Source organism: Fukomys damarensis, unplaced genomic scaffold (genome assembly GCF_012274545.1).
Source record: "Fukomys damarensis isolate Sample0158 unplaced genomic scaffold, DMR_v1.0_HiC HiC_scaffold_1, whole genome shotgun sequence".
NCBI lineage: Eukaryota > Metazoa > Chordata > Mammalia > Rodentia > Bathyergidae > Fukomys > Fukomys damarensis.
Window position 1 is genome coordinate 67,533,084 of NW_022900913.1, and position 21,070 is coordinate 67,554,153.

General features: G+C 46.2%; 1 protein-coding gene across 2 annotated transcripts in view; it reads right to left on the minus strand.

Annotated features, from left to right (window-relative positions):
* Grid1 (glutamate ionotropic receptor delta type subunit 1) overlaps window positions 1–21,070 on the minus strand; it is a 652,399-nt gene that overhangs the window by 40,699 nt on the left and 590,630 nt on the right. For both annotated transcript variants that reach the window (XM_033761721.1, XM_033761719.1), the window contains exon 12: window positions 1,555–1,750. In XM_033761721.1, coding sequence (XP_033617612.1) covers window positions 1,555–1,750 — 196 coding nt within the window. The remainder of the gene's footprint in view (window positions 1–1,554; window positions 1,751–21,070) is intronic.

Below are 21,070 nucleotides of genomic sequence, written 5' to 3' on the forward strand. Positions count from 1 at the left end.
ATCAACTGTGGGTTCACTGTCTCCAAATGAGTTCACCTACAACCACAGAGATTCGGGCATGAAAGGAGACCCTGAGCTGGAGTTAGACCATCTTAGCAGTGGACTCAGAATTGAGAGGTTTAATAAATCTTGTAAACCTCAGGACAGCACTGTTATACTGCATTCTATTATTCTGGTTCAACATGAACATTCAAAATGTACTATAATGTGTATTTTTAGATATCTGAAGTCTCTAAGGAGAAGTTGCTCAGGTCTGTCTCAGCGCCAAGAGGTTCCAGACTTGGAGAAAGAATGTTGCATTCCATTCACACCACTGGTGAGTTGTAGAAAACGTATTTGTATCCACAGTGGCAAGCTCCAGAGCTCAGGCACATTCTGATGCTCAGCATGGCTAAATGATGAGGAAAAGGCCCACCATCCAAAGGCTATGCAGGAGCATATTTCCAGTAGGTCCTCACCCCACCCAGAACCCACGAGACCACCTGAGGCCACACTCTGCCCTGACACCCAAGAGTTTCCCAGGTAGAGCTTAAGCCTCTTGCTCTTTCCTGGGAAGAGGGGTGCCAAAAGGTTTCTGGGGATCCTGCTCCTCATGAAGAGCAGGGCAGTGAGCCCTGGTGGTCTCAAATCTTTCTTTGAGCTATCCTATATCCCTGACCTGTGCAGGAAAGCCAGATGGTCACTGAGTGGCCAGAGAGGGAGGCAGAGGTTGTGTGTGTGTGTGTGTGTGTGTGTGAGAGAGAGAGAGAGAGAGAGAGAGAGAGAGAGAGAGAGAGAGAGGCAACAGAAGTAGGAGGGAAGGCAGAGCAGAATAAAGGGCAACACAGGCAACTGGGCAGAGAGATGGTATGGTGGCAGTGCTGACCTTGGGCTGCACATCTATCTCACACCTGCAGCAGTACATCAGAGACTGCAGCCATTGCATGAGGGGTGTCCTGGACAGAATCACACCACCTCCAACAGCTTCCATGACATCTGTCTTCATCCCACTGTTTTTTCCTCTCTGGAAGGCCATGCATGTCACCACATGGCAGATCAATGCCAACGCCAGAGCCTGGACTCCCAGGCATTGCAGAGTCAGAACCTAACCCAGAGCATGACTGTCTCTGATCCTCATCCGTACATGTGACAGTGGCGCTCAGTGCAGGTCACTGGGAAATCACCCGATACAGAGGCTGATGGCCTCTCTGCCCTTCTCCTGATACTCCTCCCCTGCTCCATCCACCTTGTGACTAGCACTATACTTCTGCTTTCACTAAGCATTCTCAACCCAGGGGGCAGGGTCTGCTGTGCCACCAACCCTCATGCCCATGAGGACAGCCAAGCCTCTGACTGAATTTGCCCTCTCTTGCCCAGCCAGCATTCCTCAGAAACACAGAAAAGCAGCTAAGGAGAAGCCCTCTGCTTCTGCAGCCAAGAATGGGCATCCACTTGAAGAACATGATAGCAAGTGACATGGCTTCTCTAAGACAGATACATCTTGGAAAGGTATCTCAGACCTTAAGGACAACATATGCATGGCCCACACATGTACCTGGCGAGATTCCCACCTACCTTCCTGATGCCTTCTGAAGGACTGGACACGCAGTTGTCAGCACCTCTGTTCTTGCTGATGGTCCGCCAGAGCTCAGAAAATGTGCTGTCCTGCTCCAGGGGGTTGGTGCCCTTGGCACGGAAGTATTCGTAAACAGCAGAATCCCGGACGGTGCCATAAGACATCTCCAGTTGTTTGGACAGGTCCTGAAATGTCCTGAAATGCAGAGAAGCATGGATACATGTTGCCCAGTACACTGCAGAGATCTAGGAGCACCCCCCCAACACCCATCCTTCTGAGCACCATGCCTACAGTGGTCTGCCATCCACCTTCTTCACACCTAAAGTCCAACAGAAGGAGCCCCTAAAACCTAGAGCAGGACTTGCCAGGTCTCAGAGTTATAGGTGTGTTTCAATAAGGCTACAGCACATGTAATAATAGGTTCCGTGCTGAGCTCCTGGGATACAAAGATGAGTAACACATGATTCCTGCCATCAGGGAGCTTAGAGTCAACTGTGGACATCTAGAAAATGTAAAGGAGTAGGGTACCACAAGACACTAATCAGTGAATGTCTCCAATTCGAAGCCCACAAAGGCTGAATAGGAAAGAACCACGTTAGCAAGACAGACGATGATGATGATGAAGGCTGAGCCCTGACACTCAGTGCTGCATACGACAGGCACACACTAAGAGGGTGTGTCAATGAAGAGGCATCCCTGCCAAAGCTTGCAGATGTACTGGCATTCCACCAATTACTGACTCTAACCACCTCACCCCAGGCAACTTGTTTTTCTTTTTTTAAATAAAGAAAATCAGATTTGTATGTGAGATTTCCTGATTTTCAAATGTTACAATTATTTATAAGATGCTGAAGATTAGACACAGCACTTCTGAGGTCTTGGATGTGTTGGAAGTGGAAGTGTAGGAGAGGCAGGTAGATCAAGCTTGATTCATGGTGGAAGAAGAGAGCGCATCAGAAAATCTCATCAGCAGCTTAGGAAGAGAGGGCCAAGCTGGCGACAGATTTCCTTTCAGAAGGAGAAATGAAAATGCTCTTCAACTCATAATGGGGTTGCAAACCAATAAACTCATCATAATTTGAAAATGCATTGAATACATCTAATCTATCAGACATTATAGCTCAGCTTGGCCTACCTTAAATATACTGAGAACACTGGCACTGGCCTGGAGTTGGGCAAAATGATACAACACAAAGCCTGTAAGAGAGTAATGAATTCCTCATGCAAGTTACCCAATACCCATATACAAAAAATCTCTGGCCACATAGCACACTGCAGAGTGCCAGTTGTCTCCCTTTGTGATCCTGAGGCCAACGGGGAGGCTGTGGCTTGCTGTCACTGTCCAGCACCATAAGAAAGGATCACACCACATACCACTAACCTGGGAAGAGATCCAAATTCAAAATTCGAAGTGCAGTTCTACTGGCTGCTTATTGCTCTGGTACCATTGTAAAGTCAAAAATTCATAAGTTGAACCATCATTAACCAGGGCCATCTGTAGTGAGAGCGGGAAGGAACAACTGGTGCAGAGTTCTCACTTGCTCCTGGAAGAGCATTTACCCAGAAGCATGTTGAGAGAATGTCACAGCCAGACAGATTTGCAAAAATAAAAACCCCAGTGGAGAGCCAGGCTCCAGCTTGACCACTCTTTATTTATTTCTCTACTGGAAACCTTACTCTGTCCTCTTCATCAACCCTTATCATTACCCATCCCTCTATTGAATCACTGCACCCTGGGGAAAAGCCAATCTTCCCAACCTGATCTACACAACCCTCCAAGCTCTCTGACAGTTGTCTCAAACCCACACAGAACCACAGTCTAACTCAAAATGAGAAAGGCCACCCATGCCCCATCCATGGTGCCAGGCTATGCTGTCCCCTTTTCCCAGAATTCCTATATCTCCATCATGCACCCCACACACACTTCTACAGGCCCCTCAAAGATCCAGCTGCCACATCTCCCCCAGGGAAGCTACCCCAACCCTCAGCTTTCTATGGCATCTCTGCATCTCACAAACAGCAAGATCTCCCTGGGATGTCAGAGGGCAGCACGGGGTGGGGAGGGGTAAGTGGGAGCCCTGACTCTAACTGCCTGCTCACCTCCTACAATCACTAATACTATGGACCAAGACAAGCAGACTAAAGTCCCTGTCCTGTTTCCAAGCCTTTGCAAATTGAGGGTGGAAGCAGAGGTCCATTATGAGTTTATAATCACTTGCCTGGTGCAACAGGCACTCAAGCACTGGAAGCAATGATTCAGAGCTGGGGTTAGACATCTGGGCCCCCTGTCGACTAAGAATCAGGAGGCCGGGCTCTGAGGCAGCCCTGTCTTTGCATCCATGGCCCAGGACTCAGGCTAACAGTGGCTGTCACAGCAGGCACCCAGAAGGGCCAGCGGTGAGTCTCTCTTCCTCTGCACACTTTGGGTACACTCTCCACAGCATTCCTTTGGTCCCAGATATGTGGTATAGCAACCGAGCTCAGTATTTGTTTCAAAACATTGCAGATGAAAGGAAACATAAAATAACAAATTCGATGAAGAAATCTTTCTAATTATTGTTCATTATTTATATCTAATTGAAGCAAGATGTTCCTTTGCTTGAAGGGCCCCAAGGGTTACAACTCTGTCATCATCTGCCTGTAATGAAAGAAGGGGGAACCTCCCTCCCCACTTTTTTTTTCTCATGGTAATACAAACAAACACAAGGCTTTGATGAATGGGAAACATCAGGATGAATTACACAGTTGAGTCTAAATACTGAACTACTCTAAATTACTGCAGTTTCCATGAGCACGGGATGAATGCATAACTGCCTGCCGGGAGCTCTGCGCTCCTGCACATCCCTGCATTTGAAATGGAGATTTCATCTTTGCCCTGGTATTTATGCATGATGGTGGCCACAGCCAGAAGCTTGGAGAACCTCTTTGGGTGACAAGAAGGCAGCCCAAATGTTTATGGTTCTGAGTACCCTTCTGTCCCAGTGTGGATCATGGTTCCAGCCCCAAAGTATCCTGTGCCAAACTCACTACTGGGACCCCAAGGCTAGATCCATCAGCTCTCACCGCTGCACATCGGCACGGCAATAGCTCCCCTCACAGATGCCCTCTCTCTGTCAACAATGGCTTTGTCACTCACTAGCATGCCCTGTACACAGTAACGACTAGCATTGTATTTCAGGGTGAATACAACTATAAGGAGCTATTTGGGAGGCCAGCAGAAGATGGCAGGCACACACCAAAGCTGTCACCTCCCTGAGCAGTCATCCTCTTGTCAGAGTGCAGTTTAACAAGGAAAGTGAGGACAGCCAGCCATGCAGACGCTAGAGCCTGGACAGATGCTGAAGCCAGCTAGAAAGCCCACCTGGATGGAAAGCAGTCTTTCCAGGAGGAGGCTGCATAAGCAGCACATTTAACAGAGCACTTCACTGAACCAATCTCTTCAACAGCAACTGCTAACAAGTGCCCAGGCACCCATAGCACAGAGAGATAAAGGACACACCTGCCACGTGCAGGTGAGGTTTCTGTCAACCTAGAGTTTACCATGCACCCCAATAAAGTCATTCACCCTGGAACTTCCTCCAACAGTTCCTGGATGCCATGTAGGTGGCCCATAGTGGCAGCTGGAGCAAGGGATGAATGCTGAGCACACTCTGGCTGGGGTCCATGGCAGGGGCAGGTGAGTGGTCAGAGCAGAACCCCATGAGGAACTCAGGGAAATCCTAGAGTCACAAGGGAGGAGCTGCTAATCTGTGGGCCATGGCTAAGGAAAGCTATGAGTCCTGGAGGGCAGGCAGAGATGACCACAGGGAGAACCCCAGGTGGCTGCTCCAGAAGGAAAAGAGGTCACCCAGGCAGACCCTAGCATGTGAAAATATGGCTCACTCAGGACACAATCCATGAGGTGACTCTTATCAGCTACAAAGACACAGTGTTTAGAATTTGACAGAGATGGATTTGCACTGTGCCCTTAGATGCCTTAACTGTTTGATATAATCTAGTAGTTTTCAATGTGGTCCTCAGTCTCTCCTCTTAGTCCCCACCCCAAACCAAGAAAAAGAGAAACTCTGGAGCTGGTACTCAGCAGTTCTGTGTTTTCACAGCCCTCTGGGCGACTGTACTGTATGCAAGTCCCAAAAGCACTGACCAGGGCAGAGCATTTAATGTCTGAGGTTTTGCTTTTCATAACTCATGCCTGCCCCAGAGTTGATGAATGAGAATGATCCTAGACATACACTTAGCACAGAGCCAATGTATAATAAATGCTGAGTGTTCTGCTTGGATTACAATGAGAAACTCAAGTGGTTGAATCATGAGGAAAGGCAGAGGAGTTGTGGACAATGGTTGGAGTGGTTACATCTGGGTGGCAGCAGGTGTGGGTGGCAGCACGTTGCCACTTCTAGAATCCTATGATCAGAGACTTTCACCCCTATGGTCAATAGGTCCACTCAGTAAGAAAAGTGAGGCCCATCCTGCTCCCATCTCACTGCCAAGGTAGATGCAAATACTTCCTATCAATACCTAATCTGTGGTCCTAGCAACAGCACACACTTTAGGTACCTGGGAAACCCAATGACTTAGAGAAATCTGAAATAGTGATGAGCAGAAACTCCACTGGCAGGCAATCTACACTCTCGTTTTGTGGACATGATGGTAATAACTTCAAAGAGGCCTTGCTAAAGCTGAGCAAGGAGCAGCTCAGGAAGAATGGTTGCAAAAGCTTCAGTTCCAGCCCACAAAGAATGGCTGCTATCAAGAAATCAAACAATAACAAATGTTGGCGGGGTTGTAGGGAGAAAGGAACCCTTCTCCATTGTTGGTGGGAGTGCAGACTGGTGCAATCACTATGGAAATCAATATGGAGATACCTCAAAGAGCTGGGACTAGAGGCTCCATTTGACCCAGCCATCCCTCTGCTGTGTATCTTTCCAAAAGAATTAAAAGAATCATATCACAGTGATATATGCACACCCATGTTTATAGTGGCACAGTTTGTAATAGCTAAAACTTAGAAACAGCCCATTTGCCCATCAAGAAGATGTAATTTTCTATAAATGGAATATTACTCAGCCATAAAAAATGATAAATTAGATTCATTCATAGGATAATGGATACATATTGAGGATAAGTCACACATGTGTAAATACCGAATAGTTTCTCTGGTGTGAATAAACTATAATAGTACATAAGGTCCTAATGATATAATGGACAATGTGAAATGGCAAGAAAGGGGATAAAGGTGTAGGGAAAGTGGGAAGGGTAGGGGAAAGCTAATAAGGGAAAAGAAAAAAATATGAGAAAATAAAAAAATGGAAATGAAGTGTTCGTAAAGGGGGAGGGGAGGAGGGGTGAAGAGAGGGCAGGGACAAGAGGAAAAACATGAGAACCAAGATTAGTCATGTAAAGGTACAAGATCCCAGTAATGAATGTAAATGTACTGTATACCTAAAATATACCAATAAACTCAATGAGGAAAAAAACAAAAAACAAAAGCTTCGGTTGCAGGCCAGACTGGCTGGTGAGTATCAACATGTGGCTTCCCAGAGCTCTGCCTACTGGCCACACCTTACTTCACCTTTGGATGATGCTTAGTATTGGGATTTTCCCATGGCAAAGCCTACCTTCTCCTCCAAGTCTGCTGAAATTAAAGTTGGGACCAAAGGGAGCTGTTTCTCTATATCTCCTTCCCTGGATTGCTGATTTTGAGTCTTCCCTTGCCAAAAGCACAGCTGACACTCATGAGTATATCAGACTGCCTTGCAAAAGGATTTTGTAATCATCCTCTGGGTCTGAGAACAGTTCCTAGCATTGCACATGGGAAGTTCCATGTCTCCTTCGGCTGTGGCCAAGGACAATCCGCAGCTCAGCACCACCTCCTATCTTCCCCACACCTTTCCCCATAAATCAATCTAACTATTTGCTAGATACATTTTCATTAACAAAGAGATAAATGTGTTTGCAGCATGAGGAAAATCAATAATACTGAATTTATAAACACATCTTTGCATGTTAACAGAAATTATTTACATTGCAATGGAGATAAATACACTTGCAACAAGAACAGAATCAATATACAGTATATGCAAAAGCAGATTTCAGTGGTGGGGCTGCCTTATCATGGGCCTGATAAATCTAAATCCCAAAGCCCTATTATTCTTCCTGAAGGAGAAAAGAAAGTAGTGGAGTGGCACAAAAGACACGAGAGGGTGGGGACACTTGTCATAGTAATTGGAAGCTATCTTAACTACAGTGTGTTTACTATCATTCCACCAGTCTCACTGTGCTGTCCTATAGGATGTGGCACTGCACAAACCAGTCGAGGCCACCTGCCTGGGGTCTACAACTTGCTTATGGGCCCTTTGGTCCCTCATGCACCTCCTGCCCACCACCCTCCCTCACAAGTTTCCTCCCTAAAAGCACTTTTGTGTCTCCCTTTTCTCTGAGCCTTCTTCCATGCAAGGCCAGGGTTCCCAAAAAGCCCCTTTTCCTTAATATCTGCTTTAGTCAGGTCCTTCTCTAGATCTGGGGACAGACAGAGTGAAATAAAGTTCCTTTTTTCACAGAATTTACATAGTGAATGTGGGGAAAGAGACAAACATCACACCAGGAACACCACCACATTAGTTACACAATGCTGGGGTCAGCACAAGCATCAGTCACTTTTCCATCACTGGGTACAATACCTGACACCCACAACTGACAGGAATAGAGCTTTATACTGTTCCAAGGTTTTCAGAGGGTTCAGTCTTGGTAGGCTAGCTCCAAGGCAGAAACGGCATAGGGAAAGGGCCCGGGAAAGGAAAGCTGCTCAACTCATGGCTGTTAGGAAGCAGAGAAAGAAGGGAAAAGCCAGGAACAAGAACACACACTTGCAGGACATGCTCCAGTGACCTAGCTCCAACCAGGCCCCACCTCTTCACAGCACACTCAGCTATGAACTCACTCTGGGAAGAATCAAGTGATGCATATACCTCCCCATGATCCAGTCACCTTCCATGAGACTTTGAGGGACATTTTGGAGCTAAACGATAACACCAAACTTCCTGGAAAGGGTCAGACAGTACATAGGTGAGCCCTGATGACCACATACAACTACATTACAAATCCCTTGCTTTTGTGTTTGTGTTTTGTTTTTCAGACATCTTAAAATGTTGGAAGAAATGAAAGCAGTGTCCATTTGCAGGCTGTAGGAAAACAGGCTCAGGTCAGAAGTGGCCTGCAGGGCACAGTGGCCGGCATCTGATGCCATGTATCAAGTGAGGAAAGTGCCACAGAGGTCAGCCGAGCAGGGTGAGGACTACAGATGATGATGGCAGGAGGACTGTATCAAGAGGCCAGGGCGGGTGTTCTAGCCATCTAAGTTCACATCCAGGGCATTGCTTTCCCAGTATCTTTCCTTGCATTGCACAGAGAGGAGCCAAGAAGAGTGAGCTCAGGACGATTAGGCTGAGACCCCCTGGAGCCATCCTGCCCCGAGCCTTGGGTACTGCAGCCTTTACCTGGACCACTTCCCAGGACCTTCCAGGAAGCTGGAGGAGGCTGATGCCCTGGAGGGGGTCATCCTGGGCTCTGTGGATCCAGAGCCTCAGCCGGGTCAATTCTGGCTAGTCACACAGTGACTGCAGATCTGAATCCTAGCTTTAGAAAGCTCTGGGCAACCCTGTGTGTGGAAACTAAGCAAACGAGCAGAATGTGAGCCATGTGGCTGATGGAAAAGTAACGCCTACTTTTACAAGCCATAAAGCCATTTTAGACCTGTTTCCAGATGCTGGCCTGGGCACCCCCACTGTGTCCTCCTGCCTCCCCAGTTTTCTCTACAAGGTGTTTTCTCCCCAAGGCCTACTTTTTCTGTTGGAAGAAATTAAGTATTTGGGACTTTGCCTTCCTCCATTTCAGTTACCATGGTCAACTGGGGTCTGAATATACTACATGGCAAATTTTAGAAATAAATCACCCATAAGTTTTAAATAAGCTGGCAGTATAATTATTCTAGCATTAGTTATTGTTTTTAATTGCTTATTGTGCCTAATTTACAAATTAAAATTTCTCAAAGGCTTGTACATACATTTCCAGAGTTTGGTGCTATCCCTGGATTCAAGAACCCACCCAGTCTGAGAGCCTGGGTCTCTCAGGCTGAGGACTACAGTACCCCTGAGACTGAGAAATGCCCCGAAGAAAGTGCTAAGGAACAAGAAAGATATCTCAAAGCATTTATGCATGGTATCTGTTTCCAATCTTATGAAAAGCAGCCATTAATAAATGTAAAAACAAAAATGGGGATAAATAGAGAACACTTGAGATACTTCCACTTCTCACAAATGCATTTCTATAAAATTTGCATTTTTATTATGTTGTAAACTGTGATCTGAATGATGGTTACAAATTCCTCTGCTGCCCAAGTGTCAGTTTGGGCTAGGGAACTTAGCTCAGGACCCTCTTCTTGCTGTGCATCCACTTTTCACCAACCACCCAGGTAGCCAAGATTTACCTGAGGGAGGGAGGCCTCTGCTCCTCCCAGCCCTGTCACATGTCACATGCTGGCCCTGCCTACTAGTCATGCAATGGGATCTGAAGGACCTGGGGTAGCTGTATTGCTGGTCCCCACAGCCAGACAAACAGACCTGGACCAAAAACCCAAAAGGGTTAGAGGATCACAGGAGGGTCTGAAGGTCCCGCTGAGGCTGTCCCCTTAGGCAGGGTGGGGTTTCCCTCATGACATGATTCATATCTAGATGCCCTCAAAGAGCCTCATGCACTCATGCACTCATGGGTAGGGCTTCTGGAAGGTGATTGGATTATGGGGCTGACAGCTGACTTGCTACCAGGATGTGGGGTCCGGTTGGAAGAGGTGGATATCTGGTGGGTGGCATGGAAGGTGTGTCTCCCTCCCTGCCTCCTCCCTTTGTTCCCTGCTTCATGTCTGCCACGCCATGAGTAGCTCTTCATCTTGTCCCCCTCCCACGCTGCTCTGCCTTAGAGCAGGCCAACTATGAACTGAAACCTCTACAAACTAACTATAAGCCAAGAGAAACCTCTTTTCTTTTAACTTGTGGGTATCAGATATTTTGTCCCAGTGATGAGAAAAGTGATTAAGACATCTCATTTCTATATATTCTGCCTGGATTCAACCCAGACCTGCTCCCCAGCCCCAGAGCAAACCAAAGCCTCTGGGTGTGAGTCTGTGAAAGGTGAGCATAGGCATCATGTGTTTCCTGCTTGCTGAATGCAGCCCAGACCCTGGCAGTGAGCCAGGCTCAGTAATGGGTGCTGTAGGAAGCCCTTTGGTGGTCAGGTGACTGAGGTCCAAGGGCTGAGCTGAGGTCATGACCTGGGGCAGAGGTCAAGGTCCACATCATTCACTAAGTCATAAAGGGGCCTCTCCCGCTGTGCTCCACCTGCTGCTTCCTCCAGACCCTTCACAGATGCCCTACTCCTTCCAGGGGTGTCAGCCCGATGACCCCTGTTCTCCAGGCCTCCCAGAGTGAAGATTCTGGTGCATCTTCTGCCTGCTAAGTTGTATAGTGGCATCAGCTGAGCTCTTGCATCCTACAGGAAGAAAGAACCCAGCCCCCTGCTGGACCCATCCTGTTCTGGACTGAGCCTTGTTCGATGCTCACCCCCTTGAACTTCATGTTTTCTGTCCCCTGGATCAACCATGAGTTCCCTTAGGGCAAAGATGGCACCCATAATCTGGATCACCCTACCCCATGTATGGTCTGATGGACAATAGGTGCTGAGTTGGTGTTTTCTAGAAGAATCAGTTGTGTGTTAAACCAACTGCGTGTTTATAGCTAAATGGCTGAATACAGCCAGGGGTAGTCCAGGCTGGAACCTGGCATGGTAATGGATCTAACTTTAGAATCACTAACTCTACTAACTTCAAGAGGGCCTTCGATGCTGCCCAGAAATATTCTAAATTTCTCTCTGCTATTCATTCTCCCACTCTCTTGGAGGACTCTCCAAAAATGACCCTGTTTATTATTGCCTAAGAAAGTAGACTCCATCAGTAAAGAACTTTGTGTTTCTAAAGAACACTCTTTTCTAAAACCATCAAGTACTTTCCCATACTCCCATTTAAACTGGCTGCTCTGCCCTTGCTCCTATTTATGTCTAATTCTGTCTAGATCCCAGATGCTCCTGTTTTCTCAAAATATATTGCTCTTCCAGTTGTCACTTCTATCTGCTACATCATGAAATTGCTTCTCTTTATGGATCATTTCCATCAGGTTGAAAACACATATATCTTCTATCTATTTTTTTAAAAATCCTTCTTAGGTGTTACACCCACCTCTGATCACCATCTAGTTCTTCTTCTAGAGTTATCTATGGTTATCATCTCCATGAGCCTCTTCCCACTTCTCACAATACTGCCTTCCTCAGGTTTCCCACCCACCATTGAAATGATCTTTGTCAAGATCATTAATGATCTCTCAAATACGGCAGCCAATTCCCAGTCCTCACTCTACCCATGCCAGCAGCATCTGGAAGATAGATGTATCACTCTGTCCTTCCTGAAGCCCTTCCTTTCTTTGGTTTATGAGACATTACTCTCTAGCAGTCTTTTCCCCATCTTTCAGGAATGCCGGATCTGTTTCCTCTCCCATTTCCTTCTTTTCACAGATACCCTGGGGTATCCTAGGGGCTTCCTCAGATCCCTTCTAGTCTCTGGTGACAGCACTTTTCCAAGGATCCCTCGAAGTCCACAAGCTGGAGATACATTTATACCCCACTGACTACCCAGCTTTGACCCAACCAATCAACGCCAGCCAGTTGCACAGCCGACTATTCCATTTGGTCCCCAGACCAAGTGTAGTCAAGCACAAGCTCATAAGCTGCAAACTCCAAAATGTAGCACAAAACTCTCTCTTTCTCTAGTTCTCCCACCTCAGTCAAACCCTGCTGTCTTCTTTGAGAAGCTGAGGCCAAAAACCCTGGAATCATTGCTGATTCCTCTTTCTGGCATACCTCACATACAAGTTCAGCACATTCCATCTCCTCTACTGTCAAGATGGGTCTGGAATCTGATGGCTTCTCCTCACCTTCACTCTGAATCAGTTAAATTTTACCTGGATGTTGAGTGGTCTCTTCTGCTTCCACATTTAACCCCTATAGTCTACCCCCTGGGAACAAGCAGAGTAATCCTTTAAAAGCTATACCAGATCCTGTCACCCCACTGTTCACAGCCCTCCACTGACTTTTTAGCTCTCAGAGGAAGATACAAAATCCTCCCATGCTCTGATTTGAACCCCAGACATCTGGTCCCACCACATCTGCCTTCTTGTCTTCCTTTGCTGATTATCTCGTAGCTTAATCTCATCTTCAGCTGTGTGGACTCTTCCCTCAGATCTCTAACTGGTTTCCTCTCTCGAAGTGTTAAATCTCTGACCAAATAATCTCTTCTTTGCTACAAAACATTGCTCATCTTAAATCATACGATATAAAAATAAACATATCCCATCTATACGCATGGCTGTTTGGCTTATTATTATATGGCCAGCACCTATAACATGGATGTGCAACTATCCCAGTTGTTTAGGACAGAGAGGCTTCCTGGGAATCAGAACTTTCAGTGCTAAACCAGAAAGAGTTCCACCATATTGGACTAATTCACTCCCTACCTACAACATGCCTGACACATAGTAGATGCTGTCATGAACATGGGTTAAGTACGTCAACCATATAATATAAATGAGTTAGCTTTTTATTTCCTTTAAAGCACCTAAATTGGAAACTCTGGTGGAAAAGTCTTCATTTTGGGTTGACCAGTCTCATCACAGAACAATAGCTAGGCCTGTGATCTATGGAGAAGAAGGCACTGCAATGTCTTGGGGTGTTTGAAATGAAAAGCTGTGGCCCTAGACCGGGGCACAGCACAGACCAGTGTGGGTCACAGTGGTCCCAGGAACAGATCACTAAGCCCAGGAACTAGACCTGCTTCTCTCTGGGATCCATCCTTGGGGCCCTGAAGCTTCGAGATCCAGCATCTTTATGGATATAATGGAAATTGGCATCCATCAGATAACACAATTCCCCAGGGATGCAGATGCCATGTACTTCCCTAGCTCCTGGGTCCCTGCTCCTACGCCCCGGGAGCCGTGTCAAGCAGCCTGCAAGTTGGCAGTGCCTGCATGCCAAGAACATGGCTGGCTCCCAGCTCTCTACACCTGCAAATATTTGCTGCCACAAATCAATAGAAAAGCAGGATGCACCATTAACCTTTAATATATCAGTGCTGGGGCTCTTAATCCATTATGAGGCTGTCATAAATGTGACTGAAATGCAAATCAGAGCAGCAGCCCTCCGGGAGTCTGTGAAGGTCCTTTCCTCCCTCCTGGCATAAGCTGCCTCCCCTCCTACTCTAGAGCAACCGCCCTGGTCTCTTGTCTCCCTGATGGACTCTTCTCACCATCCGTCCTTCCCCCTTCTTTTTTTGAAGGTGTCTGAGCCCCTCTTCCATGTCTGCTTCCCTGGCAGTCACTTGATAAAGTAGAGGAAAGATACAATATTAACTCTTAGACTCTGCTAACACTTCATTCGCACTGCTTCATTTACCTTTGGCAATAACCCTTTCATAAAGTTATTATCATTCCCGCCCCCATTTTACAGATGAAGAAACAGAGGCTCAGAAACATTAAGGAACTCACGGAAGCTTACAGAAGAAGAAAGACAAGATGCTGTCTTCACACTCAGACTTCTTGATACAAAAACCCATGCACTTTAGCCTCAGTTCCATGGTGAGGGTACACAGACTACAGCTGAGTGGGTAAGATTATGAAGTACACAGACAATTACAAACATCATGCACGATGCATTGCTAGAATTAAACAAAGTCATGGAAACATGGCACTGCACCTATACCACCAGCTTGGCAGATCAAATATTGGGGCGGGGGGGTTACAGGTGAAGCCAAGGTCAAGACTTAAGAAGAAAGGAAATCTATACATAGGAGAAAGGAATTGAAGGTTCTGAACAAAGGTAACAGTATTTTCAAATCATAGATGTTTAGGAGAGGGCAAAACATTGAGCCCTACTAACAGGTAGTAGGAGGAGCAGAAATGCTAAATAACTACGAAACATTAAGGATAGGTTTGAGAGACACCAGATACCCATAAAATACTTAGAGGATAGTTATAATGGAGCTGTAGAAGTGCAAAGATAATGGAAAAATGATAAACTATCAGTGCTCCTCAGACAATCCCGGGGTCAGAGAATGCATGAGATGTGCAGGTGGCGCCCTTCCACAGGACAGCAGAGAAGCCGCTCTAGATAGCACATCCCACGTATTTCAGGACAGAGCTGGCTGCAGAGCACCCATGAGCCCACACACTCAATATTTGATGTACATATGCACATGCGCAGGCCTGCTTGTGCAAAACTCAAGGGCCCCAGGACACAAAGAAGGGAGGAGAACCTCAAAGGAGAAGCTCTGGGTTCCTCAGTGTTGGGATGGCGACCCTATAGGAGACAGATTCATGTGGCAGATAAACCAACCAAAGCAGCTGAAGCAGGGATCATGACACAGGAAACACATGCTCACTTGAGTTTGTTTAGAGGTGGAGGGGCAGTTAGTACTCCTCCTGCAAGAAAACAGACTCAGGCCCTTCCCTTGGGGAAAAAGTAAAAAGAGAATATTATAGCATGCAGAAACAATGCAAATCAGCTGGAATTTAACATGAAGCTACAAGATGACAGCTCTTCTGAATCAGTTTGCAGAAAAATCACTTTCACAAGGATATGGATGCTGGTGAAAGGGAGTTGGGAAGAGCTATGTTTGTTAATAATGAGTTTTGTTTGCGTTTGGGGAATAGAAAGAGTTCCACTCTGAGTCAAGTGCTGTTACAAGGTTGGCTCTTTTCATCTCCAGAATCACCTTTGATGATGAGTTTTTATTCCCACCTTACAAGTGAGGAAACTATGAGGCTTGGGGAACGTGTCTATGCCAGGGGCAGGTTGAGTTTAGAGGTCAACCCAGCATCAAGCATTCTCAGGCCTGCATCTCCACGATGCCTACTCTATCCCAAGCCTGCTCCAATTAAGGATGGTGTCCATGATGTGGACTGACAGCTGATTTTCTCTTGGACAAAAGGTTCTTATGGCACTATCAGCAGTGCCAGGTGCCAGCTACACCATGCCAGGAGCCCCATAAACCAACCTCAGCCTGGCGCTCGATCTGGCCAGTGACAGGAACTAGCTGCTGCCAGTGGCTGCACTTCCCCGGGGGGCATCATCCAGGTGTCATGGAGAGTCCATCAGAACAGCAGTGTCTACAGCTGTAGCACCATGTTGGCAGCATGGCTCATGGTCATGTTTTTTATTTTCTGGAATAATTACTCATCCCATTAACTTCTGTGGCTTGGGCAACATTTGGGATAAGTGTTCTGGTGTCCAACAGAGGATGGTCTAATGAGAGTGAAAATCCAGCTGTGGAACTAATAAACCTTCATGGGAAAGCTGCTGAGAAAGTACACAGAGGACTCCAGCATTTTGAGGTACCAAACCTATCCAGGCCTGATGTGATTCCCTTTCTTATGGGACCCTCACGTGCCCAGGGAGGAAGCTGTCACATCCTTGTTCTCAGGACCCTATCTTCCCCAAGACTTGGAGATTGTACCAATTCATCCAGCACCCGCCAGCTGGTCAGCATGAAAACTGAGCATGTAAGTCAATCTGGCTGGATGCAAAGCTTGACTCTACCTCTTGAGCTATCTGTACCTTCTTAACAAGCAGCTCAAGTGTAGCATCCTGAGAGTCCAGGGTCCTTCCTGGTGAGCATGGCACTTCCCTGTTAGAGGGGCACCAAGACTGGGTGGTAGGGCAAGGCAGGGATTCAGAACCTGGGCGCTGGAGTCAAGACTGTCCTTTAGAATATCACTCTGCTGTGTGCTAGCTCTGCGGCCTTGGACAAAATATTTAACCTCTCTACATGTCAGTGTCCTCGTCTACACGAGAACCCTCCTGGAATTTAGGGAATTTAGGCAAAGCATTAAAAATAGTGACAGCCAGAGGGAAATAGTCCATAAACATAAACTATTGTTAGGAGGCTCAGTTGTACCAACTATTAAATGAGTGTATTATGCTACACAGTGGTCATAAACAGCCAGTCTGTGTAACATGTCCAGAAGCAGTCAGTCTGGCTAGCATGGTGCATATCTGTTTTGAATTGGAGGTATTTAATGGCATGTGATTTCAGGTCATCACAGGCCCAGCACTTCCTTTGCTTTTATATCGACATTTACATTCTTTGCCTGATTCTGTGAACATTTGCAGTGGAAACTGCTGGACAAGGTGGTCTGTGAGCTCTTCCCTGCTGTAAGGTTTCATCAACCTGTGGCCTGCAAAGGAACTAAAACGTGATCTTATTTAGGATTCTCTCTTCCAACAAAGTGGCATTGTGGACGCTTTCTAAAAAGCATGGCTGTTTTCTCTGAAAACTGGAATCTCATTTTGCAGCGTCTGTTGGGACTCAGAGCCATGGTGGGGAGAATCTCATAAAGAATAAACCTCTGGCAATTAAAATCTGCTTCATCCTGATACCAGTGGCTTTGCCCCTGTGAGGCACTGGCAGCTACTTTCCAGAAACAGGGTCCCAGGAGCTCATCTGTAGGTCACACCAAGGCCACAGCCATGCCACACATAGGGACAAAGTAAATAATTCCCTTCAAAGGCCATGGGCTTCTCTGACTTCAGGTACTTTATGATGAAAGGTAATGGATACCTGAAACTAGCCACAAACTCAAAGCAAAGCCAACCCCTTTCTTGGTGGGACAAGGACTTTTAGCAGCAGCAGCAGGCAGAGCTGGCAATATATTACTTACTGGTAGAAGCTTCCTGCCATCCTTCAAGAGAAATAAACACTCCAGGATCCCTCAAAGGCTTCTGCCACCCAAAGACATGTCTGTCTATGCCTGCTGTCACTCCAGACAGCTCTGTCTGCCAGAAACAAAGCCTTGAAATGTCCCCCTTCTGTCAGGTAGTGAGAGCATCTGTGCCAGGCAGGATAGAAGCTGCCTCCTGTGTTTCCTGGAGTTCAGGGCCTGGAGCCCAGGACCAGGCTGCACTTGCACTTTTACACCAGATCCCAACAGTTTCTCAGCGATTTGTTGGAAGGGATGTGTGATGTACAAGCCACACATCTCTACTGCCTCACCTGCTTTTCTGTTCTTTCTTCTAATCTAGAGGCTCTGCTCAGGTGAACAAACAGGGATGAGTACAGCTCTCTATAAAATGCATTTTGCAAATTCCCTTCCAAGCAGGCTGGAGAAGGAAAGGCACATGAACTAGAGGGCAGTTGGGTGAAAGAGACTATTAGGAAGGAAAAGGTTCAGATATGAAGAAGGGAGGCTTCACAAGTCAGGTAACCCCAAGGAAAGGACCCAGCGAGCTAGCGATGGGGCAGTGAGAATGCAGGGCTAACCCAAGAAAGCCTGCCTCTCGCCAACCCTGCCCACTGTACACCCACAGATTGAGAATAGTCCCAATATTCTCCCATCTGCACCATGTGGCCAATACCAACCAAAGACAGGTTCCCTTCCCTTCCAACCACAGGACTCCTCCCCTGGGCATAGCCCACGTTCTCCCTATGCCCAAGCTGAGCCATGGATTTTGCCTTCCTCTGACATCAGAGCCTGCAAGGGAAATGTGGCCAACCAGACAGAGCTGTACTCTGCTGCAGGAGGAATAGCATCCTAGCACACAAGGAATCTAACCATGATGCTGTCCAGATGAACCCTGCATGGCTCCCCACTCCTGTCAAGACAAAGTGACCCTGCCAATTATAATTCTCTATGCCTTCCTGGATCTGTCCCACTTATATGGACAGCACCATCCCATACTCTGTGTTCTAGCCAAACTGAAACTTTTCCCCCAAGGCTACAGTGTTTTCTTCTATTCTAGGTCCTTCCAATCTGACACAGGGAACACTTCATCCTAAATATGCAGCCAGCTCCTCATACGCTAGGTTTTGGGTTGAACGGTGCTATCTATCTCCTAAGTTCCATTGAAGACACCTCCACCGTAGTTATGGGTTGAATTGCAGCTCTGCAAAATAATGCTGGAGTCCTGGCCTCCAGCACCTGTAAACGTGACCTTATTTGGAGATAAAGTCTTTAACAGAGGTAATCAAGGAAATTAAGGTCATAGAATGGGCCTCACTTGCATATAATGTTTCTCCTTATAAAAAGAGGAAATTTGGATGCAGACACACTCACAAGAGAAGCCCATGTGGAAGTGAAGGTCAAAGTCAGGGGATGCAGGTACAAGCCCAGGAGCACCAAAGATGGCCAGGACCCATCAGAAGCTAGTGGGGAGCAGGGAAAAGATTCTGTCTCACAGCCCTTACCTTGATCTCTGACTTCCAGCAGCTGCCACTGCGACACAATAAACTTCCATTACCTAAGAAGCAGTTTGTGGCACTTTGTTATAGCAGCCCTAGGAGACAAACCCAGCCCTGTGTTCTCTAACAATCAGACTTCCCAGTCACAGCACTGTCTGGCTTTACTGCATGGTATGGTTTGTCTGATCTGCCTACTGCCACTCCATGAAGGTGAAGACCATGTGTTCTCATTCACTTCTTTATTTCCAGGTCCTAACATACTGCCAGCACATAGGGGCAACTGATCTCTTTGTTGTGGAAATGTTTGAAGGATGAATGGGTGAATGAGATGACCCTGATTGTGAGCAATACCTGCAGTATGGTCCTTATATTGGTGATAGTGGGATGTTACCTCAGTACTGCAATGCCACTGATGCTCAGCTTAAGTCCAAGTGCTTCCTGCCTGCCAGATGCAGGGATAACTGAGTCACCTGCAAAGAGACACCTTGTGGAGTGTGACAGGCTCAGTGTCCCTGCTAGCTGGTGCCATGCTCCTTGAGAGGAACTTCACCATATGGCAAGTCACTCGGCCTGGATGTGCACTAGAGGACCTCCTGCAGGAAGAGTCGTGTTATTCAGAGAATTCCTCCTGTGTGTCAGACCTGTAAAAAAATCTTTGTCAGACCCAAGAGAGGCAAATAGGAACATCTCTATTTGCCTGCAAGGAAGCCCCAGTATACAGGAGAGGTGGCCTGCTTATGGTCCCATAGCCAGTAAGGTTGGGAACAAAGATTTCTGCCTAGCAAGGTCTGACTCCAAAATGTTCTTCCCTTAAAACTAGGATATTACTTAAGACTAACTTGACAGCTTACACTTTACAATCTGTGTTTCCTGTTCTTTATCTTTCGTGATGCCTGAATGGATTCATGTCTTCTTATCCCACATGGTCTGATGAAGTATTTTTAAAGCCCTAGCCAACCTTAGCTGTGCTTGAGGAACCCAAGCAATGAGCTTGGTCTCTTCACTGAGTCATGCCTGAACCCAAGGCCATAAGTACCTCAGAGGGGACAGAGGTGGTAACATTAGAAGCCAAAGTTTCAGGTTTTATTTCTCCCAAATGAAATAATAATAATTATTCAATGCAGTAAAATTTATTCAATTTATTAAAATAATTTATAGCTCATAGTTGTATTGTATAACACAGTATAGAGTATGTTATATATATTATACATATCTATACATTATATACATTATATATATTTTAGTATATAGATTACATACTAAAATATATATAATAGACTACAGTGGAAAGTCCAAATCCATGGTTTTCATCTGAGGATTCAACCAACTGTAGGTTGAAAATATTCAGAAAAATTTGTAAGACTTTTTTCTTATAAATATTCCTGAAACAGTATAGTTCAACACCTACTTACATGGCATTTACATTGCATAAAGTATTATAAGCAACCTAGAGCTGATTTAAAATACACAAGGGTATGTAAGTCAGTTCTATGTAAATACTACACCATTTTACAAAAGGAGCTTTCATAGTCATGGGTGGAAAGTTCCTACAGAGAGTAGGGACCTTACACACACACAGCATCCAACACACTGTACAATACAGTATAATAATAGTAAGACCTCAGGACTTGTTAATCATTGTTTATGTCATCTCTACACTGACATTTATGCTGGTGCTGTTGAGACAATGCCCCTTAAAGTTCAGGAAAATGGGCATCGATGATACTTCAATAGACTCTTTCTCCATGGGTCAACATATTCCAGTTTCCTTTCTACATGAGCAAACCCCCATGGCTGGGGTCACACCTGGGCAGTGACCCCCTCTGGGGTCCAGGGCACAAAGGGCACCAGTGTGCAGATCTAAAGTTCCCTAAAGAGCCTAGTCCATACTCTCAGCATCCCTCCTTCTTTCCATGCTTCTAAAGGGTTAACCTGTTAATTAAACCATGGGATCCTGATTCTTATGATATTAATTAAAGTGAAAACTGCAGATGGTGTTTAATAACAACTTGGTCCCAGTGGTTCCAGGCACTTTACCTAAATCAAACATATCATAAAGTTGGCATGAGAATCAGAGAGGCTGGCCCTGTCACATCTGGCCAGGGACACGTGTTTCCACCCAGAATGAAAGTAACAAACCATCTCTATCATTTGTGCAGATGTGGCCTTAAATGGCTCGACAGTCT